Source organism: Perca fluviatilis, chromosome 5, assembly GCF_010015445.1.
Source record: "Perca fluviatilis chromosome 5, GENO_Pfluv_1.0, whole genome shotgun sequence".
Classification (NCBI taxonomy): Eukaryota; Metazoa; Chordata; class Actinopteri; order Perciformes; family Percidae; genus Perca; species Perca fluviatilis.
The window spans coordinates 20,078,941-20,095,940 of NC_053116.1; the positions used below are offsets into that span (position 1 = coordinate 20,078,941).

Here is a 17,000-nt window from a genome sequence, read left to right on the forward strand (position 1 = left end):
CCTATATTTTCTGAATAGGCTACTTATGTAGGCCTACTACTGCCTAGGCTAAGTAACATTTTCAATGCATAACTTTAACTTCTAATAAAGTATTTTTAGAGTAGCCTAAATGATCTGAATAGCCTACTTCTTCCTCCACTTAATTTCTGAGAGACTATCAGAAGCATGTTCCAGGAGCAGAACTCATCGTAAAGTCTAGTAAAGACACATCAAGCCTATATTTTGTGAAAGAGAACAATAAAATCAGCACTACCACCTTTCCATTTGGCCCTTTCTCTAGCTAGTCCACTCTGGTGTTATGGGAGGAGTCTGCGTTGGGACCCACAAAACTTTTGCGTGTGCGCGTGTTTCGACGCCACGCCTCTGTGCGTTTTCCTCCGATTTTATTTCGAACTCATACTTGGCATTCCGCCTTTTTCTGTCAAACACGATTGTTTTTACCGAGGATATACTTGCGATACATAAAGAAAAGTGCTTAGAAAGAAAAGTATACGGGGAGGAGTGTGTGCCTGTAACAGCAGGGCAGGGAAGCCATTGTAAGGTGAGTGCGCTCTCAGATAGTTCTTTGTTGTGTGCTGCAACTTTCATGCTGCGGCAGCTGCTCCGCTTCGTGTGTGCTTGAAGTTTTGGGATATTTGACATATTTCGCATTTCCCGCTGCCGCGTTGCTGAATCAGAGCCTCTTGTGTTTAGAAAGGAGTTCCTTTTTATTTTCCCAGCCTCCCGTTGCTATAATTGCAGTGACTTTGTAGGCGTCAGTCGGACTTACTTTGGAGTTTGTTTAGGTATTATTAGCCCGCAAGCTAACAAACTAGCATGCCAGCTCGAGTGTGTCATCAGTGGATTGTGTGTAAAATATCCACCGAAATGTAGAAAATAACACTTCCTGTTACACTTTAAAGTGTTTGCACGGTGTTTAAACAACTACTAGGCCCAGTTACATGAACGTTGTTTCACACTTTGGATCAAAGGCAGATTTTGCCAACTCACAGTTGGCTAAACGGCTTCCAACCGTTGAGTGTGATTTCGTTTTTCCCTAACGCTACATGCTAACGTTAGCTGATTGGATTCATTTCTTGCTATTGTGAAAGTGTCACCAACATGTGAGACTGGTCTTACAGGTTCAACAGTAGTCAGAGGAGGAAAACCACCTTTGTAAGTCTCCAGCAGAACTATCCTGACTGAATTGAGCTCCATAAGTGATTAAAGTCTAATAGATTTGCTGTCTAAAACCTAAAGCCCTGTTGTAGCTAGTAACGTTAGGTAGCTAAGTAGTAGTAGTCAGTTGAGGTGGCCATGTAGCTAAATCTGAAAGTACTGTGATGAGAGATCTAGCTAGCTTGGTGAACCAGAATCTGCTTTAATGGCTAAGTAAGTGTGAACAGATACAAGAAATTTGACTTCAGCTTTTTGTTGCTCTCAAAGTAACGTTACCTAACGTTACACAGAAATAGACACACGGCTAAAAACAAGGACAACAAAGCTGAACAAGGTAAACTAAACATTTGTCTACAATTTGCAGATATAAATTTAGCAAAAAAGTGTATACACATAATACACGCATACACATAAGTACATACACACATGTAAACAAACCGCTCTATGCCACTGTTCCAATTGGAGCAGAAGGCAGCCCATAATGTTCATGTGTTTTGTCGGTGTTTGCTGAGCTCATAGCTTTATTTAGCTCAATGGTCTACTGGATCCCCACTGCACTAAACATCTGACCTTTTTGGCCTCTGGGAGCTATATTGAAACTGGCAGGGCCGCATATGTATTCAGTCCATGTCCTAACTTTTCATCACCGCTACTCTGGTAAATGACAAGCTCTGGCTGTGATGCTTAAGTTAAGTATGATTTCCCAAATCTTAGCCAAGTCTGGATATATAGCTAAACACACACACTTTATTAGGTATACCTAAAATCAATACAATGAATATGCCACACATTCTACATTTATGAATATGATAATGTTCAGCATTGTTTTTTACAACAAATAAGGTTGTATCTATTGTTGCACTAACACATTTATATTCAATTCTTATTATTGTATTCCTATATAGCGGCGATTCCCAAAGATTTTAGCTTGTGAACTGTTGTAATGTATACCTCATCACAGGTCTTTAGTGTGGACATAGGCTTTGAGTAGTTAAGTGGGATGTTTCCATCTCATTGTTTCATTTGAAGGCATTTTATAGTGTTGAATATGTTAAAGTATACCAGGATTTTACAAGAAAAAAAAGCAAAGATTTAACAAAAGTCAGAAAAGCATAATTTAATCATCTTGTGACCCCTCAGATTTACCCCCAGGTTGGGAACCTCTGTTGATGTTACTTATGTATAGGGTCAATTGTACCCCTGAAAGGTCTAAATCAAACTTTTATAATACCCCTTATAAGCAATTCTAATATAATTCAGAAAAGTAATTAAGTGTCCAGTTGGTAATACAATAATTAGTATGTTTTTTGAGCTGTTCAAAAGGCTCCAGCACCTCAAACAGAAAAATAAGGTTTAATCAGATCTGACTTCTCATACACGAAAACTTTCAGGCTCTTTCTTAACCATCTCACCGGGGCCCGTCTGATCGTTACGGCTACAGCACAGTCCCGTCAGCAGTGATTGAAACTGGGAAGGCCCTGGCAGTGCAGAGTGTGTCCAATAAGCCCACCACAGCAAGGGAAGCTCTTGCTACCACACTGATCCTCTGTGGTTATTCGTGGCAGGGACCATGTTAGCCACACTCTGGAAAACATTACACACCAGGCAGCATTCATGTTGCATATGTGTGCCTGTGTTTGGAGCATCCTCAACAATAACAAAAGAATGTGTAATTTCCTCATGTGGCCTAAAGTTGCAGGCTTCAGGGAAGTTGATATGGCTCAAGTGCTGCCTTTTTAAAGTAGTTTCTCCATGGCGGTTAGATAAAGGAAAATTACTATCTGGTCTTGCCATCACTAACTGGTGCAACCATAATAGCTCGACCAACTGGTAGTGTCTTCATTGACCTTGGCCAGTGTCTTTTGTAAATTTACAAGATCTAAATGTTTAGCCATTTTACTTGTCAGGTTTTTAACCCATGCCAGAACTATTAATACACCCTGTGCCAATGGAGGTTGTAAACAACTTCAGATGATCTGATCTCACTCCTGGTGAAGTGTGGAGACATATGAAGTCCAAGAAATCTGTCGCCATTCTTGGCGGCCGCAAGTTAATCCTGGTCCTGTCCAGCCAAGTGTGGGACCGCACTTTTTTTTTTCTTGACCTGCCTGTCATTGGGCCCCATTCATGAAACTCACAGGTTTAATTTAGATTTTTGTGAGCATGTACAAATTAAGAACTTCAGTGGGATTCAATTATTCTTTTTGTTCATGAAAAGTTTGGTCCGCCCCTCTAAAAGTGATAATAGTCCCTTTTCAACATAATGCCCATGAAATAAAAAAAAAGTAAAATTTGTTTAATTGTATTTAATTTTCATTATCCATTAATCTGCCAGTTATTTTCTCAATTAATTGTTTAATCCATAAAACAAAACCAAAACAACATATTTTAAAAGGTGTGAGAAGAGACCAACTGGATTTTGATGTATGCTAGTTACAAAATGCTTGAAACTGCCATTTAATTTAAGATCAAGGTATTTTCATGTGGATAACAAAAACTTTTTTTACTAAACTATTGTTTGGGCTGCAGTATATGCTAATGAGTTATAATAACTCATTAGCATATAATGATTCATTGTAGGATTATATTATTGCAATATGTAAATCCAGATTGACTCTTAATTTAACATATGGTTGGAAGAAGTAAAAATTTATCCAAAACGTTTTAGTTTTTAAAAATTATGACTTTTATTATTGTGTAATGTTAGAAGGACTTCAATTGTTTTGCCAGTCAAATTAACTTTAATGAGTGCATATTGAAATATTACACTGTTGGTTGGCAAAAAATGCATCTCAAAATGCATCAGATTGATGCTTTAAAATATGGAATATTTAAAAATTTCTTCCGGGGGAGCATGCCCCCGGACCCCCCCAGAGGGGTAATATCCTTCTCACCTTTTTCACCCCTGACCCATTTTCATGCCTGAACAGTACTATTACACATCTCATAAAGAGCGCATGCTGAGTATGCAGGTTGACAGTCTGGCAGATTCATTCAGTAAGCCTTCTAAATGACCACACAGTTAAATGAAAACATCTCAATGAAAAACAAACGGTATACAGCCTTCCTAAAACGATAGGTTGGGGGTATATCCAGTATATTTTCCTGCTTTTTTGTCCTATGCCAATCACACCTATGGTTATTCCAGCTCTTTGGTGGGCTAAAGATACAGAAAATGTAATTTCTGTAACCACAGAAATGTATTTGGTTTATTATTACTTGTACACAGACTATACACTTTAGGGATTGTGTATAATAGATGATTTAAAACTGCACTGTGTTTTCAAAACATCCAGGAGACGGCTGCATCGATTTCTTTAAACTTTGCTGATTGCGATGCCTTTTTGTCTAAATTCATCAGCTATCAAAACAAATACTGCTCTTGCATTGTGCAAGACATTTTGGTCTAATGCTTTTTTAATGTGGAAAAAACCCGTCTTGAAACCTGGATTCAGGGCAAGCACAGAAATAGTTAGCCTACTAAAGATAGTGTTACATTTAACAAACTAAGCAGCCGGACAGGGTTATATTAGAACAAAATAACAGTCTGACTCTATAGTCCTAGGACTAGCCTTTTTGTCATACGTCAAGTTTTTAACTTATTTATAGAGGTAACTTTAGCTTTATTAGGCGAACTACATCTAAAATCTGCCAGCCAGACCACGTTGTCATTTCAGCTGTCAAAATCAACGGTCACAGGCTAAATGTGAAGGCTGCTTTTGTCTAGAAGAACCAGAAGCTTGACAGGCGTAGCAACAGTCTCTAAGAGGATGTGAAATCATCGAAATGCCTTGTCCTGTGTGTTCTAGGTGTGTCGTGGCCAGGAGCCGTCATCATTGCTTCGGAGTGGAGTTGCCGTAGCAGCCCTGACGGGGCGCAGGAGGAGGGTGGCGATGGGGAAGGAGCGGGAGACGGGCCGGACCGTGGATTGGACGGCGACCCTGAGGGAGTGTGGAGTCCAGACATTGAGCAGAGCTTTCATGAAGCTCTGGCCATCTACCCTCCCTGCGGCAGGAGGAAGATCATACTTTCAGACGAGGGCAAGATGTATGGTAAGGATCAGGAAATTTCCGTCGTAATTGCCATCTGATCCACCTTTGTTTATGGTGATGTCTGGCTGACTTTTAAATCATAATATACTGTATATCAACCATTGCAGCAGTGTCATTAGGGAATGCAACTTGCAAGGTAATCTACAGCATGTGAAGCCACTTAGCATTGTAAACAAAACATTGTTTACACGTGAGTACAGCATATTTTTAAATTTGGAAGTCGAACTGCCATGTAATGGATGATTGAAATTGAGATTTTTTTGTTATTGATTTAAAACATTTCACCTTTCCTTTTTAATTCTAAATAATTGGTTTGGATAACTGGTTTTTACTTGTTTAAACTTTTAGTCCCTGTCCAAGCTGTACAGAGACACTGATTAGTAAACATAACCCTTAAGTTTAATGGCCAAAATTACCCGCACACACACTTAATCAGCCTTAACTTTTACAGAATAATATAAAACTGAAACTTTATTCCTGATATGGTTTGGCTTTCCAAGGAAGCGTTGCAAAGGCCAGTAGTGATCGACTGCGAACACTTTGGAACCCAGAGGGTTATTGAGCATTCTTGTAAATACCTCTTAGTTTGGGCCTAGGTGATCTGCTTGCAGGTATTTTACGAGAGGGCTATTTCAATCAGGAGAGACTTTGTTGCAAATATGCAAAGGTTTATTTGTACATATGCATAATACAGTATGAAATGTACAGTCTTTGGAGATTAGACTCATCATTATAAAAATAATTTAAAGGGGTAGAGAAGCCAAGGCATATCCCCCCAATGGAGTGTAGACACTGGTGGTGGTGGTGGTGGTGGTGAAGGAGCCCGAAGACCAGACCGAAGGAGGACGGGAGCGGTCTGCCGGAGGAGGACCCAGGGTGCCGTGGGTGACGATGACTGGAGGTGGAAGGGGAGGAGGAGGGTTGCACGCTTTGCCTGAAATGATAACTGACTGCAGCAAAGAGAAGAACAGATTTAACCCTTGTGTTGACTTAGGGTCAAATTGACCCGTTTTCAATTTTTGTTTTATATCAGAAAATATGGGACGTAGAAATAAGCGCTGAAAATGTAAAGAAGAAACATTTAAATTTTTTTAAACGTTGGAAAAATCAAAAACAAACTGTGAAAAAAAGGTTTTTTTCAAGGTTGACGGGAAGACCGCACAAGGGTTAAAGCAGGGATGTCATACTGTGATTGGCTCGTGAAATTCATGGCCAATTCTGGTTGGTTTAACTGAAAAGTGAACGCCTCGAAACAGCTGATCAGTTTTAGGAAGAGAGAGAGAGGTGGATGAAGTTTAGAAGTCTTCCTGAAAGAATTTGCGCTGAGCTTCATTAAGCTTTGAGGTCAAAGGGCATCCAGCACTGACAGGGTCAAAGGCTAGAGCAAGTTGATATTTCAGGTCAGGTTAGAGTTAACATATGTACAGTAGAAGTTGCTTTAAGGCTGTTTTGTATTGGTCTATAGTACTATGGGTGTTTGTTTTTGTTAGTATCTATTTAGGCCGCTGTCTGCGAGTAGAGCTCAGATGTATTTTGACCGTTTTTTCCTTTCCTAACCTTATTGAATGCCTTGGCGAGCACCCAACATTCCTAGCATTTTTGTCTTCGGTTTTTTTGGCTGAGGCTTAGCATTCCCGCCTGCAGCAGCCTGTGTCATGCATTTGTGTACGTGTGAGTGTGTGTTGTGAGGTGAAACAAGATATGTGATACCATGCGACAGAAAGGGTTGTTCCACCGTTGCAACATTTTGTCCTTTTGTGGAAGTGTGGGCTCGCTGTGTTGACCACCCCCACTTCCTTTTGAATAAACAAGGATAGTCCCACTAGTACACACATTCACACATTGGAAAGCTACACTGACACTGAACATAATCCCCACGCTCTCATTAACCCACTTGTCTCTCTCACTGCCTTTTTAATACAATCCTGTGAGAAACTTTGAAAATCCCCTTTTGTTTTAAAATGTTTGCATAATTGGTTGTCATTTGTGAAATGCTATAACTAAATACAAGAAATATCAGTTTATTTAAAAAATAAATAAAAAAAACAGGATGAAGAAAGGAAACTACTTCACTTCCATTATGGTTTAATATTTTATAAGAATTTTACTCTGTGCTTCACCACCCATGTCATACACTATGATCCTATTTCCTTAAATTAGTCCCATCCTACATCATAAAAGCAGTCAAGGGGGAGTACAAGCATAGCTATTTTTTTTAATAACTGCATGCTATAAATGTACTTATCAGTTTTGTATGTGTCACGTAAAAATAAGCAGATAGGCATGCAAGTGAATACTTTTGAGTTATTCGTTAGTAGAACTTTGATTAACATTGAATAAAATAATAGTCCTGCAGTAGGCTAAGTAGTTGCCCAAACCATTGACCTTTAGCTTAACATATGAAGGTAGGTAGCATGCTGCCTTTGATTTACTATGGTTATGGTTATATGCATGCTAAGCTAACAATCAGCGCTGTCTATTGTTTCCAACCTATCGAGAACAAGTGGGCTATACAATTAACACACACAGGTTAATAGCAATGGGATATGTAATAATGTGTTTTTTTTCAACTACATTTAAGTTCCCTGTTATAGACTAACCGTATTATAACAAGCAATATTAAAAATATCCAGTTTATTCCCATTAATTCCTGTTTATTCCCATGGAAAGTTTCCAACTTTGAAAATTCCCTGAACTTGCTCTTGCACTCAAAGGGTAATGAGTAGGGTTGGGTATCGTTTGGTTTTTTTTCGGTTCCGATGCTAAATCGATACTTTTAAAACGGTTCCGGTGCCTAAACGGTGCCTGAATCGGTACTTTTCAATAAAGTAAAAAAAAAAATAAGAAAAAAAATAAGGGTAGTAAACAACAGTCAGTGACTTGTTTATTGCTAAGGACATGGTCAAAATTAAAGATTTAATAATAATGTAATAACTATAACAATAACAATAAGTTATTTCACCAGTAAATTGCTGTTGAACCCCAGATGGGAAAAGGGTATTTTACAATTACTGTGAATGCACCACGAGGCTACCTGTTTTAAGTGAATGCACCGTCTGTGTTGTTTAATACCCGACAACGGCAGCTGCAAGTGAACGCCACCGTCTGTGTTGTTTAATTCCGACAACTGCAGCTGCAAGTGAACGCACCGTCTGTGTTGTTTCATTCGACCATATAAACATAGTACTACTAGTACTACTACTGTATATCTATGAATTGCGACAACGGCGCTGCTGCGCTTCGCAGAGCAGACTGTTACATCGCGCTGTTGAAGTCCTCCACAGTGAAATACAGTCACACTTTACACTGTTTAACGTTAGCTGTCAACATTTTACCGGTGTTTAATCCAGCTGCTAGCTAAAGGTAGGCTAACGTTACATGCTGTCAGGTGTAGTGTAAAGTCAAGCACCGAAATGAGGCACCGAAATTTTCGTTCTTATTCGGTCTCGTTACTACCGTTTACGTCGGCACCGGTTCCCTATTGGCACCGAGTTTCGGTACCCAACCCTAGTAATGAGGATATTTTAGTATCATATTGGTGGTGTTCTTCATGTTGTGTCCACCTTTTTTAAATAGCATAATATATATTGGAGACTATTTATCAAACTAAGGACTGTTAAGAGAGCCAATTTGGAAGTAAAAAGGTTCTACCCTAAATGTGAAAACTACGGCACATTTATCAAGCAATGCACGGCTACTTGCAGCAAAAAGTAAGAGTAACATCTGCCATTGTGTTAATACTTTTTTTTTTCTTTTTTTTTTATCCTTACATTTTACTGAGTAATATGTTTTTCTTCCAAAAAATATTTAAGTGAAATCCTTAATGTCTTCACCAGCAGTCAAAAGAGTGAAATGGACAACAGTCTAATTTATTTTTTATAATATTTAAATATACAAATAGGGATAATAACTGGACTTTGGTTGTAATGAAAACAAAAAGGCATTCTGAATTATTCATATTGCTTTAGCTAAAATATTATCAATCATGATCGATGATAAATAGCTTCTGTTTTTATTTTTAAGTTTGTAAAAGGAGTAAAGGTTCACTTAAATCCAAATTTGACTTCTAGCAGTTTGATAAATACAGGCCCTGGTGAATAAAGCCCAAGGCTTACTAAATCAAATTGGTTTTAAGATGTGGTTGAATTTCTTTGGTGCAGGTGCCCATTAACAGATGGGACTAACTCAAGTCGGGTCAAAGACTCATTCAGATTGACAAATACATATTTGGCAGTGCCTCTTCACATCCTGCTGTGAGAGGGTCATACTCCACTGGTTCAAAGTAAAATGTGCTTGATATTTTCAAGACGCGTTGCATCTTTTGCAATTTTGTCATTCATTTCCTGCTATTTTTAATTGTATAACCCCATTGAAATAATGACCAAATTTGTTAAATATAAGTGTTTTTTTCTTGTTGTTCTGTTTCTCTTTCTTTTTTGATTTGAAAAAATCTTGATTTATGTGGCAGATGAGGGGAGAAATGGAGAGATAAATCTCCATGAAGTTGAATGAATTTTGAACAAGCATAGTTACTTGCAAATTAACTTCATCTTGCAATGTATTACCACGTTTCCCGAATGATCTTCCAATGTGCCTTCTGTTCTTGTGTGAAGGTGTAAGTTACACACATTAAAACAAATGGGACATGAGTTGACTTGGCCTTATGATAGTGGTAGGCTGCAGGAAAGTGCATGTGTCCTGTTCTGGAAATCAGAGCAGGCTGCTGGGTCTGACTCAGCCCCATCTGTTGAATTTGGGGAATTCTGTGTTCTGGTAAATCCACAAAGCTGATGTGACTCAGCCTGATGTGACCTAAGTCCCTACAGCATCGCACCCTTTCCCAGAAAGAAGGGTGGTAATGTTGACGATGTTAGTGCATGTGTGATTAAATGATTAAAGCTCTGGACTCAGTCTGTAAGGCTTTATTTGGTCACCTTTTATCTTTATCCTCTCTCTAATTCTGACATCTGCAGCAGGGTGAATAATGCGCACAAGTTACGATCAGAGGCCAGCAGATCATCAGGTGTGGGTTGGAGCTGGGGGAGGCAGAGAAAGAAAGAGCTGACCATGCAGTCTGTAGTGACCACGTCTGTTAATTACATGATGACCTCTCCTCCCTCCATTCCCACCAATTGTCCATCTGCTTTGGAGCTCTGCCATCGAGCACGCAGTTCTGACTCTAAATGAACACACGCTGTCCTTAATGAGAATAGCTTAACAGACCATGTAATTGTGTGTGTGCAGTAGCCTCATTATCTCACACTGAGTGCTGTCACATTAAAATTTCATATTATGCTGGCTTCTTTTCAAACAGTATGGAAAAAGTGTCCATGTTGGTCTTTGTCTTCTTTTGCTTCATACCAAAGATTGAGTTCAGTACAACCTCAACTTACATTTGACCAGTTCAAATCATTAATGTCACTGTGACCCAAAGACTGAAAAACATGAAGGACTAGGTTATACTTAAGAAGATTAATGTCGTGAGATACAAACTCAAACAAGGACTTCATGGTTTATTGTGCTGCAGTAGACTTGAGATCAAGTGCAGTGTTAGAGCACTCACTCCGGTCAACATTGCCTTGACTTTCTGGTCAAATTTGAGTAGCAGCCGTGTTTTTTTACGGTGATCTTTAGGAAAACGTTAAACCCCTATCAACTCTCCCGAAGTACAGCATATCTTGCATATCACATGTTTCTGTGTGTGTATAAATAAAAATAATAATAAAAATGTACACTTTATTAATCCCGGAAGCGAAATTACAATTTTCATACACCTTTCTGATTTTCTGTTACTTTCTCAATTTTAGGTCGAAATGAACTGATAGCTCGCTATATCAAGCTACGAACGGGGAAGACGCGCACACGCAAACAGGTATGCACAGATGTTATTGAAGACTACACAATGTACATGTTTTATGTAATATGATTTTTTATATGTATGTATGTATGTATGTATGTATGAGAGAGAGTTATTTACCCATTGACCTTGTAAAATTGATTATTAATGAACCATGGTTATTTAAAACGGCAAATCATCCTGTGAATGTGTTTTTTTTTGTTTTTTTTTCATGGGGGTAACCCTGGCTTCTTAGGTGTCTAGTCACATTCAGGTTCTGGCACGTAAGAGGGTACGAGAATACCAGACCAGCATCAAGGTGGGTGCCCACTGAATCAACTCTCCCTTCCCTCTGTAGTCACATCCCCTCTTTCTTTTCCTTTCCTTTTTCCTCCCTTCCTCTGTCCTTCGTCCTGTCTTTCGTCAGGTCTCTAGTCACCTGCAAGTCTTGGCCAAGAGAAAGTCTCGTGAGATTCAGTCTAAGCTCAAGGTACACACACTCACTGACTCTAACATGCTAGCTGCTTCGCTCTGCATGTGGCCCAAATCCAGCCTAACATAAAATCACCATAGACGTCTTTGTCAGAGCTTATGGCAGATGTATGCTTCTCTTACTGTACGTACGAGCAGAGGCAGAATCTAAATGATAAAGCATGACATATCCATTTAGTGTTGTGGTGATGCCAGGATTCGTACTAAGGCGGGACCACTGGAACACCTTGATGGAGAAGTATAAATCCAGTTTACAAATAGTTGCATGATTTATAATACCGTCATTAGGGCACTGAGGTAGTGTTAGTGGTTGGCTGTGGGAACGTGGCGTGGCAGGCTCAGGCTTTGAAAATATGAGTTTTGCAAACATTGCTTACTGTCTGCATTTAATGTTGTCTTGTGTTGCGCTACAAAAGGCAGATTTCTTTTAATGCATCAGTGTATCATATGTGGGACAGAGGTTTTTGTGATAGATGGCAGTAATGTTGATCTGTTTATTTAGTTCAAGAGGCTTGTGGCTGTGGACAGATAATTTCATTAGATTCAATAGCTGGCTCAGTTGACCTAAGCATGTGCATGGCTGTAGTAATGTACATAAATGCTTTCTTGCATACACACAGACATGCAAGAAGTTTTTTTTTTTTTTTATGTGCCCCTCATCAGTGTGCACATATGATGAATTTCAGTTTTCTCTTTTAAATCATTTCTGATCTCAACATTCTCACTCTAAGGCACTCCCCTCAGTCCTTTATATCTTTTCTTGTTTTCATGTGGTTTTACCATGCACTGTAATAAAGGATTATTTGTGACATCATTTGCACCAAAGGCATTCAACTTTCTGCTCTCCAATACACATTTGGAGAACTTGATTTCCAGGCCGTTATATTTCCTGGTATAAACGCCAGCACTCAGCTTTAAGATCGCACAGATTAATAGGATGTACTGTTGCTTGTCCTGTCAATGTAAGATAACTTCTTTTGAGCTAAGTGTGAGTGTTTTTTCCAAGGTAGGTTAGGGGTGTAGTCATTTCAAAGAGTTATATGTACTGAGGAAGGTGTTTTCCATATTGTCTAATAGTGAATCTGTGACCTGCTGTTGTTTTGAATGTACTGACGTTAATAATTGATTAATAACGTGTCTTCTTTGCTATAGGCCATGAACTTGGTAAGTTTTGATTATACAACTACAATCTTTTGCTTCAGGCTTTGTGCTTTGTGGTTGACATCACATAACTGCTAGTCCACAATGCAGTTCTTTTGCCAGACTCAAAAATCCTGCTCATTACTCTGTGTTTTTAGTGGCTTTAGTTAAATGCTGGTGATGGCTTCAGTCAGCTCTCCTAGCCGGCTAGCTTGGTGCGCCTCCTGCTTTGGCATCCCCCTATGTCTGCTTTGCACTCTGTCCTGTCGTCCCTCATAGTAACTGCATCATGCTGAATTACTGTATAATATGTTGGCTGGCTTGCTGTCTAAACTAGCCTTGAAGGTTGGCTGACTTTGGAACCTACATCTTACTGGATTTTACAAGATGGAGCGTTGTCATCATGTATTCCTTTTTCTTTCTCATTCAGGACCAGGTATCCAAAGACAAGGCACTGCAGACAGTAGCCAACCTCTCATCAGCTCAGATTGTGTCTGCTAGTGTAATGAAACCCCAGACTCAGTTCCCTCCACCAGTCAGAGTGAGACACACACACACACACACACACACACACATACACATACACATACACATACACATCTGTTTTTTCCTACCTTCTGGGTAAAAGTCTGAGTAATACTATCTGTTTCCCTTCTTTCCCTTTGTTTAGTTTTGGCCCGGTCCTATGCCAGGACAGCCTGGACATTCTCAGGAGTAAGTATCACTGGCAGATTATTTTGTTTTGTTTGTTTAAAATTGGAGAAAGTCTTATGCTTAAGCTGGTACAGTTGCTCAGTTTTAGGTTCCAACTCTTCCTTTTTGCAGCATCAAGCCCTTTGCACAGCCACCATACACTACACTACCAGCCCCTGTCCCTGCACCTATCAGTAAGTGGGATCACAAACTCATGGATTAGGGTAATTAGAAATGATTTATTGGTATGTTAATTTTGTTTTCCTGATTTAAATGTTTGACAGGCTATGAGCCCCTGCCTCCACCTCGCTCCGCAGCTATAGCAGCTCCTGTATGGCAAGACAGAACCATCGCCTCAGCAAAACTACGGCTACTGGAGTACTCTGCTTTTATGGAGATCCAAAGGGACAGGGAAACGGTACAGACGATAAGTCCAGCAATACAACAATATAATTTATTTGCCAAAACAAAGTCTTTTTCTCATCACTGCTTCTTCATTCCCTACAGTATAAGCATCTTTTCGTACTCATTGGCCCATCGAACCCGGGCTACAATGATCCCGTATTGGAGTCCATAGATGTGAGGCAGATTTACGACAAGTTCTCTGAGAAGAAAGGAGGCCTGAAGGAGCTGTATGAAAAAGGGCCGCACAACGCATTCTTCCTCGTCAAGTTCTGGGTCAGTACTAAAAAACAATGTTCTCTTTGATTTGATTTTTTTTTTTATGATATGCTGCAGAAAGTAAGTTGGTGAATTTCATAAAAGTTTGAGACTAACATTTGCTATACATTTTACTACTGTTTTAAATCTGAGGTTATAACCGGCTACACCACAAGAGGGAAGCAATGTCAGTGTGATGTTGGAGCAGGGTTTTACACAGGAAATGACTTCTTCATTGGCACTTGCTTTCTTAAACAGTATTTAACTTAAAGGTCCCCTGTGGAGTTTGCTTGTCAACAAGCAAAAGTTATGTTTACATTCAGTGTTACTCACCAAAACAAATGTTGATTATATTTCCCTCCTGACCCAGATACGTGCAAGAATACACACATAAGAGATGGTTGTATCTGTCTTTGGGTTTGGCTTCCTCCTTATTTTCTGTCTTTCGACACTTGCGCTGAGTCTATCTTTTTGTGCTGGTTTCAGGCGGACCTGAGCAGTGACATTGAGGAGGGCTCTGGTGTGTTCTACGGTGTGAGCAGCCAGTACAGTGGAACAGAAAACATCACAATCAGTGTCTCAACTAAGGTCTGCTCCTTTGGCAAACAGGTGGTCGAGAAGGTTGAGGTGAGAAGATGAATCCCTTCTCTTTTTTTTTTTGTGCGTATAAAGGATTTCATATTACCAACCATATTAAGGTGGTTTAATTGTGATGTGTATGTGCGGATTCCTCCCATTTAGACAGAATATGCACACATGGAAGGGGGAAAGTATGTGTTCCGCATCCATCGTTCGCCCATGTGTGAATATATGATCAACTTCATCCACAAGCTCAAACACCTGCCAGAGAAATACATGATGAACAGTGTACTGGAGAACTTCACTATCCTACAGGTGGGTGTGTGGGGGTGGGGGTGGGGGTGCATGGGTGTGAACTAGTGTTTGTTTGTATGTTTTATTATTAAATCCTGACCTCCACAATGTTTTCCTCTTTCTCTTGCTAGGTGGTGTCCAACAGAGAAACTCAGGAGACTCTGCTGTGCATTGCCTTTGTGTTTGAAGTGTCCACTAGTGAACATGGAGCGCAGTACCATGTTTATCGACTAGTTAACGACTAGCAGCACGTCGCGTGCATGCAGAGACTCTTCACAGACTTTTTGATACATACAGCATAAACACTATTTTCAGCTCAAACACACAGAATCCCCACTTTTCTACTCTAAACACACACTTGTTTTAACAGACCCAATAGTCACAGTATAGTCACACTTGTTTTTTTTTTTAATGTGTATGCATTTTCATTGCTGCAAACTATGCCCACATTTCTTAACAGCCCATGACTTAAACACTAAGGTAATGTTAATTTTTGTAGATTTCGACCAAAACGTGGCGTAATTATCAGGAAGTGCTGTGATGTTATCCAACGTTATTATTCAGTCACATAAACATCAAAATATCGGAGTTGACACAATGCCAATAACTTGTACAGTTTGTAGTATCTCTGTAAGGTAGGAACTGAATGAGCCTATAATGGTGTATCCTCTATCACTGCTTAGTGTGGAACCACAATCTCCACGTTTAATCAAACCTTTTAGGATCACAGGAAGTATGAGCGTGCCTCTTCCCAGAATACAATGCACTACATGTAAAGACGTAAAAGTCGTATTTATATTTTAAACGCATTGTCAAAGTGTAAAGAGAGCCATCTTTTTACAGTAGGTGTATTTGCCGTTTTGAAGGTTTCCAGTGAAGCAGCGTGTGGACGGGGAAGATCTTTTGATCAAATGTCAAGGAGGAAGTTTGGCTCACTTGTCTTTGAAAACATAATAGTTAACAACCAGTTTTAGATTCAGTTTACACTTTGGTGTCAGCAGCATTTTGAATGAAATAATTATCTTTTACTGTTAATTTACACAATACTGTTTTTACTCTGACTGCGTGGGCTCGCTGCAGTATTTCTACCTCCACGTGAGTTGGGAAAAGAATGTGCTTTGGTTCATAAAGCCTTAACCTGAAGAGCACTGATGTATAGGACATGTACACTACATTTGTAATGGTACTGTTTATAAGCCAAAACAAGCTAATACGTTTTTGTAAAGATGAACTATCTTTTTTTTGTATTTTACCAGCACAGCTAGAAGTGTTACTCTAAACATCAGCAAATGATGATCTTTTTCGATGTATGCAAAATGATGTATGGTACAGACCACACTAAGGTCACCTACAGTGCACTGGGTAGATTTGTGTCTGATAACACTAACAAATTATCCAGCCTACCCTTGCTTTTATTTCTTTTGTTCTATGTAATGTTTTTGGTTTCTGGTACACGTTGCTACCAGCATTTTTTTTATAGTAAATGTTATTTGACTATTATGCCCTTTCATGGCAGGATTATCTTTAACCATGTGGAAGGTGACAATGATTTGTCTTGATTGTGAAAGTAAAAGGCAACTGGTTCAATTTTAAATAACCATATTCACTGTGTGGTCAGCCACAATTCTTATTCTTTTATTTTTCCCATCAGTGTCTGGTTGGCTGTGCCTCATCACTCCTTTGGTCAAGTCTGCTCAGTGAATTATATCTGTGCCTTTATGCTGTACCAATAAAATCACATGGTGTTTGCAGAATCATGTAGCTTTTGTAGTCTTCATAGTAACAATCATAGTAACAATTCATCCTTAATAACCTCTACATATATTTTTACATGTTTAATACTGTCAAGTAATAAAAGTTGGCATGGAATGATTGGTATTCTATAATAAGACATGTTAATGTAACTTTTATTTAGGCAAAGCTTTTGTAACCGGTTCAGTGTTCGTACAAGTAATAACACCTGATTCAATTTCTTTATTTGTTAACGGGATTATGTAGGATTTTCTTCAAAATAAGCTACTGGAAAAAGTGTTTCTATACAGAAACTTGAATATTGTTTAGGCACCACTATCAAAGGTTTAAACGCTATCCAGTCC

The 17,000-nt window shown here is 39.2% G+C and overlaps 1 protein-coding gene across 5 annotated transcripts; it reads left to right on the forward strand.

The window, feature by feature from the left end:
- Nucleotides 1-332: 332 nt before the first annotated feature.
- On the forward strand, nucleotides 333-16,661 carry tead3a (TEA domain family member 3 a). 5 transcript variants are annotated; one of them, XM_039800228.1, is made up of 14 exons: nucleotides 1,212-1,371; nucleotides 1,449-1,492; nucleotides 4,968-5,210; nucleotides 11,018-11,082; nucleotides 11,474-11,536; nucleotides 12,691-12,702; nucleotides 13,109-13,219; nucleotides 13,349-13,392; nucleotides 13,504-13,565; nucleotides 13,656-13,789; nucleotides 13,879-14,049; nucleotides 14,518-14,658; nucleotides 14,773-14,925; nucleotides 15,036-15,169. In XM_039800228.1, exons 1-14 carry the CDS (start codon nucleotides 1,364-1,366, stop codon nucleotides 15,147-15,149), a joined length of 1,365 nt encoding a protein of 454 aa, XP_039656162.1. In that variant the 5' UTR covers nucleotides 1,212-1,363; the 3' UTR covers nucleotides 15,150-15,169. The 5 variants fall into 5 exon arrangements, with proteins under 5 accessions (XP_039656164.1, XP_039656165.1, XP_039656162.1 ...); XM_039800226.1 differs by lacking the exon at nucleotides 11,474-11,536 and adding an exon at nucleotides 11,303-11,365 and having other exon boundaries at nucleotides 1,349-1,371; nucleotides 15,036-16,661; XM_039800230.1 differs by lacking the exons at nucleotides 1,212-1,371; nucleotides 1,449-1,492; nucleotides 11,474-11,536 and adding exons at nucleotides 333-541; nucleotides 11,303-11,365.
- The last annotated feature ends 339 nt before the right edge of the window (nucleotides 16,662-17,000 follow it).